Here is a 20,774-nt window from a genome sequence, read left to right as displayed (position 1 = left end):
TCCATTGTCCTCTATGAACTGCTGCTGTTTATGGAGGGCTGAAGTAGTTTAAATGACCTTAATGTCCATAATTCCAATTGACTTCTCTTTTCCAATTCCACTGACAAGCTGGAAGAAATGGAGAAACATGTTTTAATGCAAATTATATGCCTATCCTGATAATCCTCTTCATTCTGCAAAATTTCTTTGATCTTTTCTAAACTAGTTCTCTTTCTTGGTATACCACAGAGCTTGTCTCTCCTGTCAGTAACTAGACTATAACGTTGTGCAGAATTCTTCTCCCACGCAACATTCTCTCCAAACTTACCTTGTGTCCTTTGGCACTACAAGGGTGCCAAATGTAACTTCTCTTTCTTTCTGTGTTCAGATACACCTTGCACTCTCTTCATCTATGCACTTCCGCTTAGCAAGTTACAGAAATTATTCATGCTAGTATTACAACCTTCATTCTCCACTCCATCCAGAATCTCTATCCATTTTTCCATCTATCAAATAGGCAAATTAGCCTGAGCAACACACACAAAACTAAAGACATAATACACTGGCCTATTATGTCAATGTTGCCTCAGTCACCTCTTTAGTCACCTCAGCCATAATCCCATATAACAACCTATTCACTTTCCAAGCCATGGTTTAACAACAGGAAGTTCAAGAGAAAAATACCAAAGCAGTTTAAGGAAAACCAAAAAAAAAATCAGCACATTGCAGGTAACTTGCAACAAGAACTTCAGCTTCATACTCAACCAATATCGAAGCAACAAATGCAAAAATCATCAAAAAGAGTTAACACTTACCCTCCTATCCAAATGGCTTTCTGATCCCTTGCAAAGGCTATTATTATTATCATCATCCATGGAGTTAAGAGACTCTTGTGGGAGGTCCCAGTCTTACATGCACAACTCACTGTACCTCAACTTAAATGCATTCACTAGTCCTGCTCTCACCACACTCTCAGGCAATGCATTCCAATCACCCACCATTCTCCATGTAAAAAAAACCTACCCCTCACCCAATGTTTCCTCTAAGCTGTGCGCATGTGTGCACGCGCACACGTATTACAACTAGCGCACAAAGCAAAAAATATGCACGCACTAGATTTTCAAGATGAAATTAAAATTTATTAATTAAAGAAGTTCCACCTAAACATTAACTTATAAATTCTTTAAAAAATACTGTAACTCGGTAACACTCAAGCCTATAACCTCACATTTTTTATTACATTCTCGAAGTTGCACAAAACTTATAAATTATTAACATTAACCCTATTTGAGGCTAGTGATTTGATGCCAAAGTGAAAGAGGTGTGGCTTAAATGTGTAATTTTTAAGTAGCATATAGAATGGTGCACAGTTTGTTTACATCTCAGCCCTGACTTATGGAAAATTCCCAAACATGATTGGCTGATCAAATTAGTTCAAGATCATGATGAATTAAAACAATGGTTTCATAATTTTAATAAAAATAATTAAATACTTTTAAAAACTTAAATTAGAGTACAATTAAAAATATTGTAGCATTTCAAAATTCTCTAATTTTTAAAAGGAAATTTAAAATAGTAGACTAAATAATAACATTCATGTACACGCATCGAGATACAACCAAGTTAATTAAATCTAGCCTCTAGGCATATCTTTTAGCTCTTGTGTTGCCCTCGGCAATGTTTAGTGTTGGTTCAGCTTTTGCCTTGCCAAGTTATTCAGTGAATAGTGTACATTTGTAAATTTATAAAAACAATAAAAATAAATAAAAATTGCAAAAAACTGATGCACCATGTCAAATTCAAAGGAAACAAAAGGTGTGAAATGAAAAGAACTGCTAGCTGCTTTAAAAGTGAATGGCTGGATGAAATAGTGAAAACTGCTACGCCAAAAGCTCATACGTTGATAAACATTCAGCTGCGTGAAATATTTATGTATGATGCTACAATTGGTGTTGTTTGTATTTATTGTCGCGATGCAAAGGTTGCTGGAGATTTTGCTAATGGGAAAAAGTTTGATGTCACTTGGAAGTTGGACTTTTTGAAACGCCATTTGACAAGTAAAATACATCTGGATGGTGTACACAAACTTAGGAAACAAAATTGTTCATTGCCAGCTACAGGAGTACTGCGTATGCTACGTGAAAGTTCAGATGACCAAGAGAGAAAACGATCAAACCCAGAACAGATTAAAGTTCTTATTGACAGTGTCTTATTAGTTGTTAAGATGAATAACTCTTTACTTCCAGTTCAACATATTAATGAACATATGGAAAAGTATGTTCAACTCCCAGACAGCTGGCGAAGCAAAAATTATGCGTTTGAATTTCTGGAAACAATCAATTTAATTGTTGAAAATGACATGTTTGAGCAAATTGCATCTACAAATTTCCACACCTTAACCATTGATGAAAGCACTGATATAACTGTTAACAAATGTCTCATTCTCTATTTTAAGTTTAGACCTAAAGATTGTAATGAATATAAAACATATTTTGGCGGAATAATTCAGTTGCAGGCATGTGATGCCTCCTCCATTGTGTTAGCTATTAAACAGTTTTATCAAGAAAAGAAACTTGATCTCCAAAAAATGGTGATGTTTACCTCTGATGGAGCTGCAGTGATGCTGGGCAAAGTTAATGGTGTCGTTGTAAAACTTAAATTAGAAGTTCCACATCTTGTCCAGCAACACTGTGTAGCTCACTGTGAGGATCTGGGGATCTGTGATACATGGAAGGAAATTAAACTAATCAGAGATATTGATACATTAATGAGAACAGTGTACACACTCTTTTCTCATTCCACAGTGAAAAGACATGAATTTAAAGAAATTGTCGAGGCGTCTGAAAATGAAGCTATTGCCTTCAGACCACTCAGTGAAGTGCAGTGGCTATCCAGACATTTTGCATTACAGGCAATAATAAGAAACTATGAGGGACCGATCACATATTTTGAAAAAATCAAATCAAATGATCCCTTGGTTAATTATTGTCACAATAAATTAACTAACGTGAACAGTCAAAGTAGCTGTTAATGTTTTAAGTGATGTTTTTGAAGAAATGTCCTCCCTGTGCAAAACTTACAAAGGAGTAACCTTACACCACTAGAACAGTCATCATTTTGCCAGAGGGAAGATTAACAAAATCAGGAATCAGTATTTAGAAGGTGACGCTTGCTGGAGTGACAGAGTAAATGCTTTACTTAAACAAGAAGAGACTGAACCCTAGATACTAGGCCCCTGTTAAATTTTATAAATTGTTTATGTGCACATTTAGAGGACAGATTCCCTGAGAATGAGATACAAGAATGGTCAGTGTTTGATATCTCCTCTATTTCACATTGTGATTTCTCAATGTGAGAAATCACAATGTGAAATAGAGGAGATGGTAGTGAACATGTTAATGCCCTTTGTCTTAAATATCATGATTTTCTGGATGATACTACAGAAATAATTAGTCAGTTTAATGATTTCAAATTTTCTGTACAAGAAAAAATTAAATGCAAAATGATATCAAATTTTACACAAATGTTGTATTTGCTCTTCAAAATGAGCAGTTTTGTGATTTGGCAAAGTTGATGGATATTGGAGGAACCTTCCTTGCATCTAGTGCAGACTGTGAGCGAGATTTTAGTCTAATGAATCAAATAAAAAACCAACTTAGAAACCGTTTAGGAGAATGTCATTTGGATATGCTAATGAGAGTGAAAAATTACTAATTATATGGAAATTCAATTAATTTAGATAGTGCTTATAAAGAGTGGGTGAATGCCAAAGACAGAAGAGAGAAAAAATAAAGAGATAGAAGCTAGAACTAAACAAGATGAGAATTAGTAACGGACTTATTATGAATGTTTAACAAGGTGAGAATTAGTAATGGGAATATTTTATTATGTATGTTTAGAGTTATTTGCAAAGTTAGAAAATTTAATTAAAGGCAATCAGTCACTAGTGTTATCTTTTTTTTTTACTTTATTTCTTACTTCTAATCAGATCAATATTCAATACATATAAAATATTTATGTTAGCTCTGTGATTGATGTCACACAACTTACTTGGTGATGGTAATAATACACACACTTAGAATCCTATCTAGTACAGTCGGTATTGTGTTGGCCTCGCATGCACGAAGTCCCCGGATCGAGTCCTGCCCAAGGCTTGTGAATCATGATTTCCGACTGTTTACTGGGGAGGCTACTGCTGTGTGTGGGAATACAGCGGGGGAGTTGGGGTGACCTGGCTGATGTCCCAACACAGAAGGTAAAGAGTGAACTAAAAAATCTTTTAACTTTTTTGCTTAAATGATCAGTATGGTGACTCGTATGGGTGCGCACATACTTTTCAAAAGAAGGCAAATTTTGCACACATGTAAATTTCTGTGCACACTCACAGCAAAAAATTAGAGGGAACATTGCCCTCATCCCCTTGCTCATACATACACATTATACAGCTTCCAGAGATGGCCGCTCGTTCTCTCCAAAATTCTATGAAAAATTTCATCCTTGCTAATCTGGTAAATATCCCTTACCAACTTATGCATCTTGATCATATTTCCCCCTCTTCCTTCTTTCCACTAGGCTCTGTAATTTGCATTCTCTCCATCTGTCTTCATATTCCATACACATATTCCAGAGACAAGAAACCAACTTAGTCAGTTATCTTTGGACCCTCTCCAACATATCATCATCCTTTTAAAAACCTGGTGACCAAATCTGCGCACAGTAGTAATCCATTATACGGCCTGATCAGTCTTGTACAATGGAATCAAAACATCCCTACTTCTACACATCATTCCCACAATCCACTGTGTTGTCCTCACAATTTTAGCAGACTGTTCACAAAATTTAAAGTCCCTATCTACCATAACCCTAAATCTTTCATCTCCTTCACCTCCTCTAAAATATCATTACCAATCCTGCACTCTATATCCCATCTTTGCTTCCCAAATTTTAAAACCTTACACTTTGCAACATTAAACTGATATCCACACACACACACACACTCACCCATTCAGATATAGTCTATTTAAGTCCTCTTGCAAAGCTGCAACATCTGCTCTTCTTCTCATAGCTCTATGCAACTTTGCGTCATCTGCAAACAACTGTATATCACCATTCAAGCCTTTTCCAATGTCATTTATATACAAATTAAACAACAATGGCACCAAACAGTCCCACTGGGCCATTCCACTAGTGACTTATCTTCTAAGATTATTATTATTTTTATGTGACACCTCCAGGGAGTCCAAAGACTCGTTGAGGGAGAGTCTGCCAACAGCATCGAATGATTGATCCCTTCCAACTACTAACCATGCTCAAACTTGCTTAACTTTTTGTAAGCCATTAGTAGCAGTAGCTCTACCAGTTGAACCAACCTTTGCTAGCTATCACTCCCCACCCCCCCATACACAACCTTGATCCCATCAGACAGCCAATCTCCAATTCAACGCACTAATCTACTATCCAATCCCATTACAATTTAACTAGTAGTTTTTCATGTGGAAATTTGCAAAATCTAAATATACTACTGTATATATGCATCCCCCTTGTTCAATGTATTTGTTACCTTGTTATAACAATTCAGCAGATTGCTAAAACAGGATCTTCCTTTAGCAAACCAATCCTGTCCATTACACCTTGTTATAATAAGTAAGCAGATTGCCTAAACATGATCTTGCTTTAGCAAACTCATCTTATCCATTATAGTGAATTCTACTGCTGTCCTCACTAGTTTCCCCAACACCTTGACCACAACTCCAGACGAGCAGATTGGCTTATAATTTGAAGCTTTGGTCTTATCACCCATTTTATGAAGCAGAACAATTTGGCCATCTTTCCATTCCTTTGGAACCTGGGCCAATCTAAGACTCATGTTAAAAATCTAAAAAGCAGTTAACTCCGTGGAACATTCCCTCAAAACATGTGGTAATATACCATCAAGTCTCATGTCCTTGTTGACATCAAGTTTACTCAATTCCTCATATAACTCCTGCTCACTCACATGGTGACTCCTCCCCCATTCCCATTGCTCTAAGTTTTGCATTATGTTACAATCACAAGGATGGAATACTTTGATGAATGGTTCATTAAACACCTCGACTCCTCAGTGTTTATTATTCTTCCATTATCATTTACCAACGTCATCCTCCCATAATCATTCTTCCTTATACTGACCAGATATCATAAAATCTCCCTAGGATTTCTTTTAGCATGAATTTCTAGCTGCTACTCATCATACTGCACTTTTTCTATCCTTACTGAGTCGCATTGATTGCTTGCTCTTTGTTCTCGTGTAACTGATTATCTCCATTCATCGTATGCCACCTCCACAATGCCTTTTTCTTCTAGATTGCATGCTTCACCTCTTCAATCATCCATTTTACACATTATTGAATCTCCTGACCATTGAAATACACTCTATCATTGCCTCTGCCAGATAATTCCTGAGTAAAGACCAAGCAGCATCGATATCTTTCCGATGCAATTCCTCATTCCATGATATCACTGCAAGCTGTCACCTGAGTTTTCCATAATCACCTGCCTTATAGTTCTACATTCTTTCTCACAGAAGTCCTGATATGGCTGACAACTACCCACGTGATCACTTCATGGTTACTTTTACCAACTGGAGGATGATGTGACACTTCATTTATAACAATATATTCTGATGAGATAATGAAATCTAACATCCTCGATCCATGTGTGGCTTCTGTTACATATTGCTTAAGGTAGTCATCCCTTAAAAGCTCAAGAAATTTATTCCCTTTGATTCCTGATGCCATCTCTTCATTGAAGTCTATATTATCATAATTGAAATTGCCCATAATGATCACCCTTTTCTTATTAGCTGGATCGATTTGTATAGCATTTCCTTCTTACTGCCTTCACATTAGTAGGCCTGTAGTAACACCCTACTAAATTTCATCCTGTCCACTTCCTCCCTGTACTGCTTCAAAACCACTGTCAGTATTTGCTCCTTGCTTCTCCACTCTAGATGGGCACAACTCCTATGCCATCACCAAAAATACTCCTCCTTTTTGCTTTGTCTGAATTCACAAAAGACTACACATCCATCCATCCATCCATCCATCTCTATTCCTGTCTGAATGTCATCCTTGTTCAACCATGTCTCACTCATACCAACAATTTCTGTTGAATGAACCCTGTGATTGCTACAATTTCATCCCCTCCCTTTGTTTCAAATACTTCTTGCATTTATAAACATGCACAATAGCTCAGTTCTGTTTCTATAAAAAGTCCTACTAACCCCTCTTCTTGGAAATGACTCTCTACACTCTCACTTATATGTTCCTGTCTATCATCACTGATATTACCACCTTCCCCACACCTAAATGTCACCCCCACATCCTTGATTGCCTTAATTCTTTCTTGCACACTCATACATCTACTCCTGAAACCATCATTTACACTTTTCACATATTGTCCCCCATTTCTCTATCCACTCTGTGTTTCCTCTCTCTCTCTCTTTGCTCTTCACCTCTTGAATCCTCCAGTCTTACATTCACCTCAGTCATTCTCTCTCTTGCAGCAGCAGTTTCTCCAGCTGACTCACACCAAACCCATTCAAATGTAGCCCATTAACAAAATGAACTCCTCACACAACTTTTCTAGCATACTATTCATAATCTTCGCTCACCCTCTCAACTCATCATTCAAAGGAAGCGTAATTATTATGGTAATTTAATTATGGCAGTATAGATTGGAATGAAGAGATAGCATTTCGGAATAAGGAAAGTGAATTTCTCGAGTTCTTGAGAGATAACTGTCTTAGGCAGCACGTAAAGGAGGGCACATGAGGATCGAGAGTTCCAGATCTGATCATTTCATCAGAGGATATATTTGCAAGAGGGGTTTCACACTTTCCTTCAGTTGGTGAAAGTGATTATGAAGTAATCACCTGTGTTGTAGCTAGTCATATGCAGACTCTTGTGAGGAAAGGATATACGTGGAATTATAAGGCTGGTGATTATTACAAGCTTAGTAAATGGTTTGGAGCTATAAAATGGAACAAGGAGTTGAGTGGTAAGGAAATAAATGCTGCATAGGAACTGACAAAGAAATTCATAACAGCATCAATGTGTGAATGTATTCTGAAGGCCAAAAGGCTGAATAAGGTAGGTGTAAAATGGATGAATGTGGAGCTTAAGCATGAAATTATTATTATTCCTGACACCTCCAAGGAGTCCGAAGACTCATCGCAGGAGGACACCTACAACTGTCTCAACTGATACAACACTCTCACCCGCTACACCGAACCTCTGCGAATCGTCTCAATCAATGCCATCTACTGCCCACCTCCACCACAACTGGTATTCTATGTCTGTAAATTGCGTGTGTTCTGAAGGGTCGATTTGTCTGTATGCGGGATGAAAAACCCGAGTTTCCGGGCGAAAAAACCTTGCTACCTCCGTATGAGATTGGCTAACTCACCTTTTGATTGAAATCGTCCAGATAAAGATTCCTCCTGTCGCGACGAGAATCGAACTTAGGCCTATTCCAATTGAAGGGCGCAATGTACCGTCATTCTTCCAATTGCGCTACGGAGGCGCTATAAAAATGGAAAAAGGAAGTACTTTGGAGGAAGTACAAGATGAATAATGATAATAATCAGTCACATGAGGACTATAAAGAACAAGCCAGGAGAGTGACTCGTTAGTAAGGAAAACAAAAGTAGAGTATGAACAGAAATTGGCAAATCAGGCAAAAAAAAATCCTAGAGTTTTTTAGATATGTGGCAAGTAGAAGGAAGAATGATCATGGTGAGATGAAGTTAATGGATGAAAGTGGTAGGATGGTAACTGCCTGCAGAAGACATTGTTGAGATATTCAGTGATCAGTTGATAATGGTGCTTCATCCTGATCGGGATGAAATCATGAGGAAATTAAGTATAGAGGACATGGGAGGAGATGACGTAATTGTGAGTGAGCAGGAGGTATTTGAGAAAATAAATAACCTTGGTGTCAATAAGGCAATAGGATTTGATGATATATCACCACACATCTTAAGGGAATTCTAGGGAATTGGCAGTAGCATTGGCATGGCCTGTTTAATAAAAGTCTTACAACAGCACAGGTTCCAAGGGAGTGGAAGGAGGGTAAAATTGTTCCATTGCATAATGATGGTGAGAAGGCCGTAGCTTCAAATTATAGGCTGGTCTGTATATCTGGAGTTGTGGAAAGGTATTGGAGAGATTGGTGAGAAGTAGGATACAGAAATAGGTTGATAACAGCAGTGTTCTCTGTGGTTATCAGCATGGGTTTGTTAAGGGGAGATCATGTTTCACTAACTTATGTATTATAACAAGGTGACAAATACCTTGGACAGGAGAGATGCATATACAGTGGTGTACTTCGATTTTGCAAAGGCTTTTGATAGACTGCCATACGGCAAGCTCTTAAATAAATTGAAAACATATGGGATTGGATAACAGACTTCTGAGATGGATCAGTGACTGGCTGTTGGATAGGTATCAGAAAGTTGTATATGTGGGTGCAGTATTCCGAATGAGAAAGGTGACTAGTGGTGTGCTACAGGGGTCAGTTTTGGGCTCATTGTTGTTCAGTTTGTATGTTAATGATATTGGGATTGGTTTAACTAGTGATATACAGCTGATGCAAAACTGGGGAGAGCAATTACAAGAGGACTCGAATAGATTGCATGAATGGGCAGGTAAGTAGAACTGTCAGTTCAGTGTTGCCAAGTGTAGGGTTTGAGATTTGGTAATTAACGATGGGATGCAAAGTATACACTTGGTGGGGAAACTTGAATGGAAGTGGAGGAGATGAGAGATCTAGGAGTGATGGTGGACAAGGACCTGAAATTTAGGAGCCACATTGCACAAGTTGTGAAGTCATCACATTGGATAATGACAACAATGCGGAGGACCCTGATATGCAGAAATAGAAAGGTTATGATGCCATTGTATAAGGCTTTGATCAGGCTTCATATGGATTATTGTTCACAGATTTGGTCACTGAGTTTTCATGGTAACAAGGATATGTTGGAAAGGATCCAGAGAAAATTCACAAAGGTGGTCATTGGTCTTTGGAATATGGAGTACGAGGATATATTGAGAGAATGTAAGTTGCAGAGCCTCGTGAATAGGAGGAAGTGGGGGGGGGGATATGATTGAGACATAAGCTAGTCAGAGGTTGTTATCAGGTTGACATGGAAGAGATTTTTCATAGAATGGGAGATGGGGATAGAACAAGAGGCCCTCGCTGGAAACTGTATAAGGAGGGTGTGAGCAGAAGGTTCTCTGCATAGAGAGTGGTTGGTGAGTGGAATGCATTGCCTGAGTATATTGTGGGTGTAGGTACATTGAATCAGTGTAATATTTTGGGTAAGTTTTGGATGAGCATTGTGTGCAATAGTGTGTACCTCCTACGATGAGTCTCTGACTCCATGGAGGTCAAATGTTAATAATAATAAAATAATAATAATCATCATCATACCTGGGCAACACACTATCTGACCTGCAACACTGTTTTCTTCCCGTTTTCTTTCATTCTCTTTAACAGCTTCATGGCAACCCTCCTTACATTGTTCGTTTTTACTAGTCAAATCATTCAAGCCAACTACCCCTACCAACTCTTTTGCTTGTGTACTCTTCTTATCTAATGCTTTAAATCAACCTGCTCATTCTGCCTCCTGGAAAACAGACGTGGGCACCTTTTCATTCACTCACACCTCTTATTATGGAATCTTCATACATTGCCACTCTCAAATCATTCAACATTCCTTTCAAATCTTTCTTTCCATTCTTTCTCACATTCCTATGCAAATACGCAATTCTCCTCGGTTCATTCCTTATATGTTTAATCTCTTGCCTCGTCCTTACCAACTCTGCTTTCATATCTTCAATTAGTTTTTCAGTTTCATTTATACAAATCACATTTTCATTACTTTCAACATCCCCTGTCTTACTGCTCATCACTGCTAACTTGCCACTGGCTCTCTTAGCACTGCTAACCCACTGCCATCTATGCACATGGTCTTACCAATCATTAATGCTAACTCATTGCCATTTTCTCTCACTGTCTTACCATTTCCACTCATGCACCCAGCCTTACCATCAACTCCACTTACTCTTGCAGCTACTTCCACGATCTTTTGCCCACTATCGCTTACATTCAATGATATCTCATAATACTTAAGTATGCTAAACTCTCATCTTTCCTATTTTTCCTTTCCACATAAATATTTTCAATTTCTCTCCAAGCATACATACTGCATTTATGGCATCGCACCATTTTCGAAAAATCCATGCCACTTGCATTCGTCTTTCATGTCTTCTTATGTTTCACTGCCATTTTATTCACTCTCAAAACTGCACAGAAGAAACACAAAAACATTTATATAAATACAGAATTATAACTACACTGAACACCACCTTCCAATGATAAATATTGTATAACAATATTTAAAATATAATTATCACTAATACCATGCACAATTTTAAATTTTAAACTTATCTTTTCACAGCAATCTCAACGAACAAAGCTGTCTCTTCGCCACCTGGTGACACTCAAATTTATTCAATTTATTAAATTCAACTTTTTCTCATATGTGCGTCCACAGATAAAAGGTTGCCATAAAAGGAGGCCTACCATTTAATCATTGACCACTGTTATTGATTCTACATTCACAGGAGATATCATTATCACCATTACTGGACACATGCCATGGAATAATTTGGAAATATATGCTGTTGCCCATGACATTTGTAGAGCATTTGATCATGTCTAGGCCTGCTCGATTTAAAAAAAAAAAAAAAATTAGAAGGTAGACTGTCCTTTGATCTACTTTCTACCTTATCCATTTGAGTAGGTAGCTTTTTCTCTTTTCCTTTCCTTTAGTGTTACACTGTGATCAGCATTCATTATTCATTTAAGTAAAATTATGGAGACTACAACCTTGTTAGGAATAATTACTTTAATTGCCCGACATTTCGACCATCATATTAAGATCATGGTCGGAGTATACACATATATACAAAGACAAGCTATATTTCATTTCAAACAGCATGCTAAAGTGACAATGATTTGATCAACCATTATTCTTTTGACCTCTAGTGAAAAAAAAAATACTACATCAAAACTATATTTTATTTATAACATCATCAGAGAACAAATTCATACAGATAGTTTTAATACATCAAAAGTGGAGGCCTAATCCATATTTTAATATGAGTGTTGTTATATTAGAGTATACCGTATTCATTGCACCTGTAATTTGCTCTATATAAGTGAAACAGGATGCACAATTCCTATCCAAAAAAGGAACATAAATGAATACATTAAATTTAATAACTGTGGTAAATCTGACATTTCTGATCATGCCCTGAATACTCGACAGAAAATTGATTGGAAAGGCACCTGTTGTTTACATCACATCAAAATGTGGTATGAGCATAAATTTAAGGAGGCCTGTGAAATTCTTATCAATCTCCCTAATCTTAACAATAATGGTGTTATAAATATTCCAAGAATATGGGTGGCATATATTCTACCTTAGTCTAAGACTTAATTATAATTAGGACTGTATTTAGGATCTTAACTCTTAACAACATTCATGTTAATTTATTCAATTAATTCATGTTAATTTATAAATTAGGCCACCACTTTTGGTGTATTAAAACAATCTATATGAATTTGTTCTCTGATAATGTAACAAACAGAATTGGCTTTGAATAGAATTAGCTAGTAGAATAACAGCAACTCATTGTCACTTTGGCATACTGTTTGAAATGTAATATATCTTTTCTTTTTGTGTGTGTGTGTGTGTGGTGTGTGGTGTGTGTACTCCAGATGACAACTTTAATATGAAGGTTGAAACGTTGGGAAATTAAAGTAATTATTTCTAACACAGTTGTAGTCTCCATAATTTTACTGAAATGAAAGCTTTTTCTCTGATTGTTCACTGCATATCACTAGTGGATGGTTTCTTCTTTTTCTGCTATACATTATCTTCTGTGACCAGTAATCCTTCCACCGTTTTGCTATTGATGGTACAGTTCATTTTTCTTACTCATTCAACAAACCATGCAGTGCACAAACCTGTTTTCAGGATCTTCTACAATCAGTACCTTAAATGCCAATCTCCATACCATTCTTCAATGCAGTAAGAAAAACCTGGTTACCAAAACACAACCCCTTCTTTCTGCAAAATAACCTCAATTTACATTCCCTTAACTTCAGTTATACATAAATCACCAGACAGGATTAGCTCTCTTTCTCCTTGGACTGATATTTATCCCTAGCTTTCTTAGCTTAAACACATTACATGAATAGCTTCCTCAGCATCTAAATTTCTGTTCTAGGTGAAAAAGTATATATATCTTTTTATGTGGATTTGAAGTTATGCACTGCATAACTTCAAAACTTATGTGCCGTTGTACATAATGAGGAGTGTGTTACAGCACGTTCTGGCGTAACGTGAGTAACACGTAAGCAGTGAGTGTCTGTGAAGTTTAATTTTGCATGTGAGTAAGTGTTTGTCTTTTCATTATCGAAAAAAAGAAATGAAAATTGCAATTTTAGATTGCTTAGCAAAAGGAGAGAGATCTACAGTGATTGGTAAACATTTTAATTTAGATGAATCTACTATAAGAGCAATTAGAAAGAATGAAGTCACAATAAGAAAATCTGTCATTTCTGGCACAAAACTAAGTACCAAATTATTATCGTACTCAAGAGATGCTTTATTAGAAAAAACAGAACGAGCGTTTGTAATTTGGATTGAAGAATTAACTCAAAGAAGAATTCCTATAAGTGGTTATTTAATTAAACAAAAAGCTCTTCAGTTTTATGAACAGATGAAGCAATTGGATCTGTCTACTTTTGCTTCCCAGGCAAAACTTAGTTCTTTGCTAGTCGAAATAAAGAATTTTCGGCTAGCAAAGGATGGTTAACCAGGTTTTTAAAAAGGAATGCACTTCATAACGTGAAGATTACAGGCAAGGTTGTAGCAGAAGATGAAGAAGCAGCCAAAAATTTTCAAGAGAAGTGAGCCAAAATTATTGAAGATGGTAGATATTGTCCCGATCAAGTGTTTAACGCTGACGAAACAGGATTGTTTTGGAAGAAAATGCCTAGTCAAACTTACATTGCAAAGTCTGAGAAAAAAGCAAGTGGGTTTAAAGCAAGCAAAGATCGAGTAACGTTACTTTGTAGCAATGCATCAGGAGATCGAATGTTGAAACCCCTCCTAGTAAATCGATTTCTAAGACCACATGTTCTAAAAGGCAAAGATCTAAAACAGCTGCGGGTACATTTAATGGCTAATACAAAGGCCTGGGTAACAACTGCTGTATTTATTGAATGGTTCAATAATTGCTTTGTACCAGAAGTGGAAACATATATGAAGCAAAAAGCTCTCGATTTTAAAGTTTTATTAATTGTTGACATTGCACCAAGTCATCTGCATTTAGAACATCCAAATGTGCAGGTAGTGTTTTTTACACCCAATACAACAAGCATTATTCAGCCATTAGATCAAGTCATAATTGCTACTTTTAAAAAATATTACTTTAAGCATACTTTTCAATTTATATTGGATGAACTAGAAAATGAATCATTAACAGTAACTGACGTTTGGAAAATTTTCTATTTTGGACTGCTTAAATCATTTTGCATCTGCTATCACTGAAATAAGACCACGAACTTTAAATGCCTGCTGGAAAGCAGCTTGGCCTGGATGTGTTGCAAACAGTGCAGCTATGCAAACATCTACATTATCAGCTAATATCATTACTTTGGCACAGGAAATTGATGGAGAAGTTTTGATACAGTTAGCGAGAATGATGTAGATGAATTGCTTGTGGATAATGCCTTAAGTAATGATGATATTATTGGATATTGATTAACTTTAAATATTGTCAGAGATCCAGAAAATGATGGTGAAGTTGAAGAAAAACCTGTCCCCCTCACTGCAGATATAATTCGAGAAGGTCTTGAACTGTGCAATAAATTGGAAAATCATTTTCTTGTTAATGACACAAATTTTGAAGGAGCATTTAAATTACAGTGTGAGCTGAAGAACTGTATGTCTGGATATCGTGAGCTGTATAAAAAATTAGTAAAATCATCATCACAAAGTTTAATCACTGATTATGTTGTCAGAAGAAAAAAATCAGCACTGAACAAGGGTGAAGCTAATTCTGTTTGTAAAGAACCATTGCCTTTACCATACAGATTTGATGCGCTGACTATCTCTTCTGGTGATGAAAGTGATTTCGCATTAGTTCGCAAACGTTGCCAAATATTGTGTAATAGCGACTGATGACAAAATGTAAAAAAAAAAAATTGTTACTTTTCAATAAAATTAAATGAATAAAGCTTTTAAACAAACTTGGGCATTCTTATTTTCCTGAATTTTCATAAACTTTTTTTATGTGATTTTAGGTTTATTTTAATTCATTGCTTCAGTTTTATGCAGTTTTAGAAAATTATGGAATGTATCCCTAATTTTTCAACGTAAGTTAGGCCTTTTTTGTGCGATTTTTTATATGTGGTTTTCTGTGGAACATATCTACTGCATAAAAAGAGACCTGACTGTACATTATATATACATTTTGTCTATCCAAGTAATAACTTTGTGCAAAATGTAATTCCACCCATATTTAGAATACTGTTCAAATGTTTTATTAGCTGATGCATGCAAAACCTCCCAAAAATTCTTGATGCTGTTCAGAATAATTCAGCTAATAGATAATACCTCTTTTACTGACTTTAATCACTAGCTGACAAAATGTTTCTTTTAGCTTTGTCTTTTCTACAGATCCTGATATGGACACTGCTGCACAGGAATAGCCTCCATGCTTTTTTACTGGGCCTGTAAAAATTGTTAGCTGCTGCAACACATCCTTGTTCAGTCGTCTAACTGTAGACACATCGAACCTGCCTCTCCTCTTTATTCTGTCTACCCCTTTTCTCTTAAAGAGCCTTCCTCATAAGTATGCCCGTTTTCAAAAAAAAAAAAAAAAAAAAAGAAGAAAAGCCATCGGGTTTCTTTTTTACCCTGACTTTTCTAACGCCATCACCTGCACTATCAAAGAGATTCCAGTAAGAGTTTGAAAGGTATCCAGTAGTGTGCTTTTTATTGGAATGGATATTTTATAGCAGTTTGTATTGAAGTTAGCTGCTCTTGTTATTCAAAGAAAAGGCACTATTATTTTGTGCACAAAGTATTATATTATATATTACATTAAATGTTTACAAGAAATTAAACATTACTTAATGTAATGTTTAATTTCTCATGTGCTACAATAATATATATTACTGTTGAAAGTTTATTCTTCACTTGGTTAGAGTATAATAAATTTAGTTTAATCCTTTATCCAAGTGTGAGCAAACAAAGTTTGTGCCTGAAAGTATCTTCAGGACTGGGGTAAGGTGGTACAACACCAGGGCAACTCGTTGCAAAGGTGGAGCAAGATACCAACACTCCTGTCTCAGTATGTTTTGCATTATAGGAGATACTGAGACAGGAGTGTTGGTAGCTTGCTCCACCTTTGCAACGAGTTGCCCTGGTGTTGTACCACCTTACCCCAGTCCTGAAGATACTTTCAGGCGCAAACTTTGTTTGCTCACACTTGGATAAAGGATTAAACTAAATTTATTATAATATATATTACTCAAACAAGAAAAAAAAATTACATCATTAACTTTCAGTGTAATATGAATTTAGGTTCTAGAGGTTCATGAACAATTAGAAAAACCAAGTGAGAGTGACATTGAATCCGAAGAACTTGCAGAAGGAGAAAAAGCACTGGTGAGGGAAATGTGTAATGTAAGTATCTGTAACACTTCTATAGTATACTACAATATTTTATAAGACAGGCATGCACAACTTTTTGAAATCACTGAGCCTCTGCCAGTTAGAACATAGTCTGTTTTTGGAAATATCACAGTCTAATATTTTCAAAATGGTAATCCCCTCTGCATTAATCTGATAAATTCCTCTTACTAACTTAAACGTTTCTATCATATTACCTGTTTTCCTCCTCTCCACTAGACTGCAATTTACATTTCTTTAACCTCTCTCCTTAGTCACATGTTCCTGGACATAGTCAGTTTATAAGATTTTATTAATGGCATGACTAATGTTTATTTCTGTGTAGCTATGAGCATTGAAGTAAACATGTTAATTACTTATATATTAGTGTATTTATCAGTCTGTGAGAAATGAAGAAAAAAAAAAACTGGCAATTTATTAGTGATACGTGACTGTGCAAAAAACAAGTAACTCAAAATGCCAATAGCAGTAGTAGATTTTCTCAGTTATTTCTCGTGAAGCCAGTGGTAAGTGAAAAAAAGTCAAAACACATTAAGCTTGAGTTTTTAGAAATATAAAGAAATTATATCATTTAGGAAAAGAAGTCTAATACTTTTTTCTCAACTTTCCAAGTTTTCTTATACACTAATGGTTTAACTTATGCATATTCCATCAGCAGTTATGAAATATACCAATTAATGCTGTCCATTACACGTATGTTAGGTTGCTCTTTCACAGTTGGCTGGTTAGACTGTGACATGCCTCAGTGCTTGGATGGGATACTCATTCCATTATTGACAAAATTAGTGATAATCATTGAAAAAGCATTCATTTGTAATGACTGGCATTTTCCAATTGTCTTAATAAGATACAAATACAAAAAAACTGTAATAAAACATGCCAGAGAATCATATTAAAAAAATAATAATAATAAATAAATAAATAATAATTTTTCTGGCCTGGAAATTCAAAATTTGTATATCATGGTATATTTCAGAGCAACCTAAAAACTAAATTTTTTAGATCATCCCTAGACTGCCATGTTAATCTATGTGGCTTTGAGTGGAAAGAGTTCAATTTTCGAAGTGCAATACTTCAACAAAACTTATTAAAGAACTCTAAGTCCTTTTAGGTTATTCTAAAATATTCTAAAAGTAAGGAATTGCTTGATATCCAAATTTTGAAATTTCCAGGGAAAAGATATTTTCTCTTCGCACTAATAACAATAAAACTGATGGTTAAATTGAAATTCTGCTGCTCTTCTGATAACTCATCAAGTAAAGCTTCTCACTCATTACTGATGAGTAGATTGCCATGCTTTCCAAGCCCTAGATATAATTATTATTACATAACACCTCCAGAGAGTCCAAAGACTCATCGAGGGAGGGAACCTACTCTACAACTCCCCATCTCCACCACTCGGCCGACCAGGCCAGCTATATATAGTATATAGTGATAGTGTAAAAATAGTCATAATTTAAAATTATTAATATTTTTACAAATTGTTTATGTTAGTACATTATTAGTTTTGGTTTCATAATACGTATTGTCGGCACTTGCGATGTGCGCGTTATTGATGTTATTTTGTCAAAATGAAGTGTGAAGCATTAAAAAAAAAATTTATTTACTTACTGGATTTGGACAGTTGTGTTACTTTCAGAAATTTTATTGTGGTTTAAAATTATTAAGTGCTGTCTTTTGTAAAGACATTCTCGTAATGCTAACGGAGATAACACCTCAGCCATTATACATAACTTCTTGCTTGCCACTTTCATGGAGTGTGCATGCTCGCTGAGGAGTTTGATGGGTGATTGACAGCTGAAAGAAAATATTGCGATTGACATTCTATAGGAATGTTTGAGGAAATGCTGATTGAAAATTTCCACTGTTTTAAGGATGCCAAATCTATCTGTTATTTCTACTGGAAAAGGAGACATAATTCAGCAACTTAGATAAAGCAATAGAAGAAACCTTTTTTGCTGATACAAAATTTAACAAGATTGAACTGCATGAGGTAAAACCTTATACTTCGGTAAGGCATGAACTGCATTATGCAATTGAACTCTTGCAATTGAATTGCATGAGGTAAGACCTTATCAGACCTCATACTTCGGTGAATTCAGAATATCTTACTTCAGAGTCAGGAGGAATAATGTGTGCTATATAAGGGTGATGAGAAAGGATTCTGTGAAAAAAGAAGAAGAGAATCTTATATCTTTGGAAAAAGGCCTTAACAAAGAAACTGACTATGAACATTTTATTGTGTAAACAAGGTGTTGAGTCTAGTAGACATGATTAAGTATATGTTAAACAAACCAGTAATAGAATGAGTCAGAGAATGGGTGATCTCTAAAGTGTAAGTTTATCTTAAAAGGTCTTGGATCCAGTTAATTTTGTAGTTAGTTGTGTAATTTTATTTGAAGCGTATAATATTGTTTTTGTTTTATTAAATGTGTATATTTTGTATTTGGTCTTGAGTCAGTGATTTTTCGGATTCTAAAAGAAATAGTAAAAGGTCATTGCACCAATCGGAATTGAATCCTTGTGCATATAAATGAAAATCTCATAACAAATGAGGACTGATAATAAATAAATTTCATAAATAATCCCCCTCTTTATAACAATTGGTAACAGAGATCAAATTTCTTTATAACAAAATGGTGTAGCCGACAGGATAGATAATTATCAAAATAATTAAATAATTAAAATCTAATATCTTTATAATGATAGTATAACAACATATCAGACTATGATATTTCAAAAAAAAAAAAAAAGCCACTCCTTTCATTCTTTATTGTTATTGTTCAATTCTGTCATCAATACGAACGAGAGCTAGATAAATATTTAAAAAAAAAAAAATTCAAACATTTATTTGCTAATTTTTCCTCTCTGATTTTGTTTAAGTGATGACCAATTCTTAATTTAATTTAAAGATTAATTACATGTAGGATTTTTTCCTCCTAAAAAATGTTTTCTTTATCCTGTGACGCAGAAAAACCTGTGATAGAATTTGTACTATTTCAGATGGTAATACCAGTTAGGGTTAGGAAACATGAGAATGTAGCATTTGTCTGTCATAAGGCTCGTGTGAGACCTTTGCTAAATTTTTCTCAAATTTTCGAGCCCCTTGCTCTTCTTGTTTACTTTTTTATTTTTTCAAAAAAAAAATTTTTTTTGAAACATATTAAGCGACAATCTCATACGGCACAAAAATTAGTCTATTCAGCAGTGTATAGATTATTTGGAATTATTGTTTCAACTCCTCTGTAATGAATGTGCCCAAGTTTGAAAATAATATAAACGCATGCGCAATCTTTACCCTTCTCCCTTCTGGTAGCCAATCATATGGCAAAACCAGTAGCCAATCAAATGTTTTATAAAAGATTATATAAGATTTCATTCTTATTATATTTTGATAGTTAAAAAATGTTTTTCTTAAGTAAGATAAATTAACACAGTTGATTGTGTGCAAATATTTCATGTTTAGATCATGAAATATTTGTTTAAAAACGATTGCCATTAGAGGTTGATTGTCTTCATCAGTCCCTACTACTACTACTACTCATTTAGGGAATAAAAAGGCATTAGATAATTGAATCCTTTTATAGTACATCATTTTTAATATAGTATTACAACAAGATGAGTTATTCATTTTTACAGACTCTTTCCATTCAATATCTGATAGGTTAGTCTTTTCTGTAGATATTTTCATGGGTGTTGCTCCACCAAACTGGCCACCACCATTCCTCCACTTTGCTCTAAACGTTTGTCTGCTAGTCAACCCCAATATGCATCAACTTCAGATTTATCAAACTAACTTCTCATCGTTCTCTTTCATTCCATCCATCTATTTCTGTTCCAAAGAATGGTCTTCCCCATACTTTTCTATAAGGACTATGTAAATCAGAGACAGAACACTGGAATAAAATGAACAATTATTTTAATTAAAAGCACAATGTTTAACCTAATATTTAAAGGTACCTGTGGCATGACTATAAACAAT

General features: G+C 35.3%; 1 protein-coding gene across 1 annotated transcript in view; it reads left to right on the top strand.

Annotated features, from left to right (window-relative positions):
• Positions 1-20,774, top strand: part of Ccdc85 (coiled-coil domain-containing protein 85) — a 208,710-nt gene that overhangs the window by 138,792 nt on the left and 49,144 nt on the right. Inside the window, exon 8 of the mRNA XM_090398714.1 lies at positions 16,685-16,786. Within this exon, the coding sequence (XP_090254840.1) occupies positions 16,685-16,786 (102 nt within the window). The remainder of the gene's footprint in view (positions 1-16,684; positions 16,787-20,774) is intronic.

Source organism: Typopeltis vanoorti, chromosome 10 (genome assembly GCF_054136105.1).
Source record: "Typopeltis vanoorti isolate ZY-2024b chromosome 10, IOZ_Tvanoo_1.0, whole genome shotgun sequence".
NCBI lineage: Eukaryota > Metazoa > Arthropoda > Arachnida > Uropygi > Thelyphonidae > Typopeltis > Typopeltis vanoorti.
The sequence above is the reverse complement of the archived record's forward strand: the minus strand, read 5'-3'. Positions and strand labels throughout refer to the sequence as shown.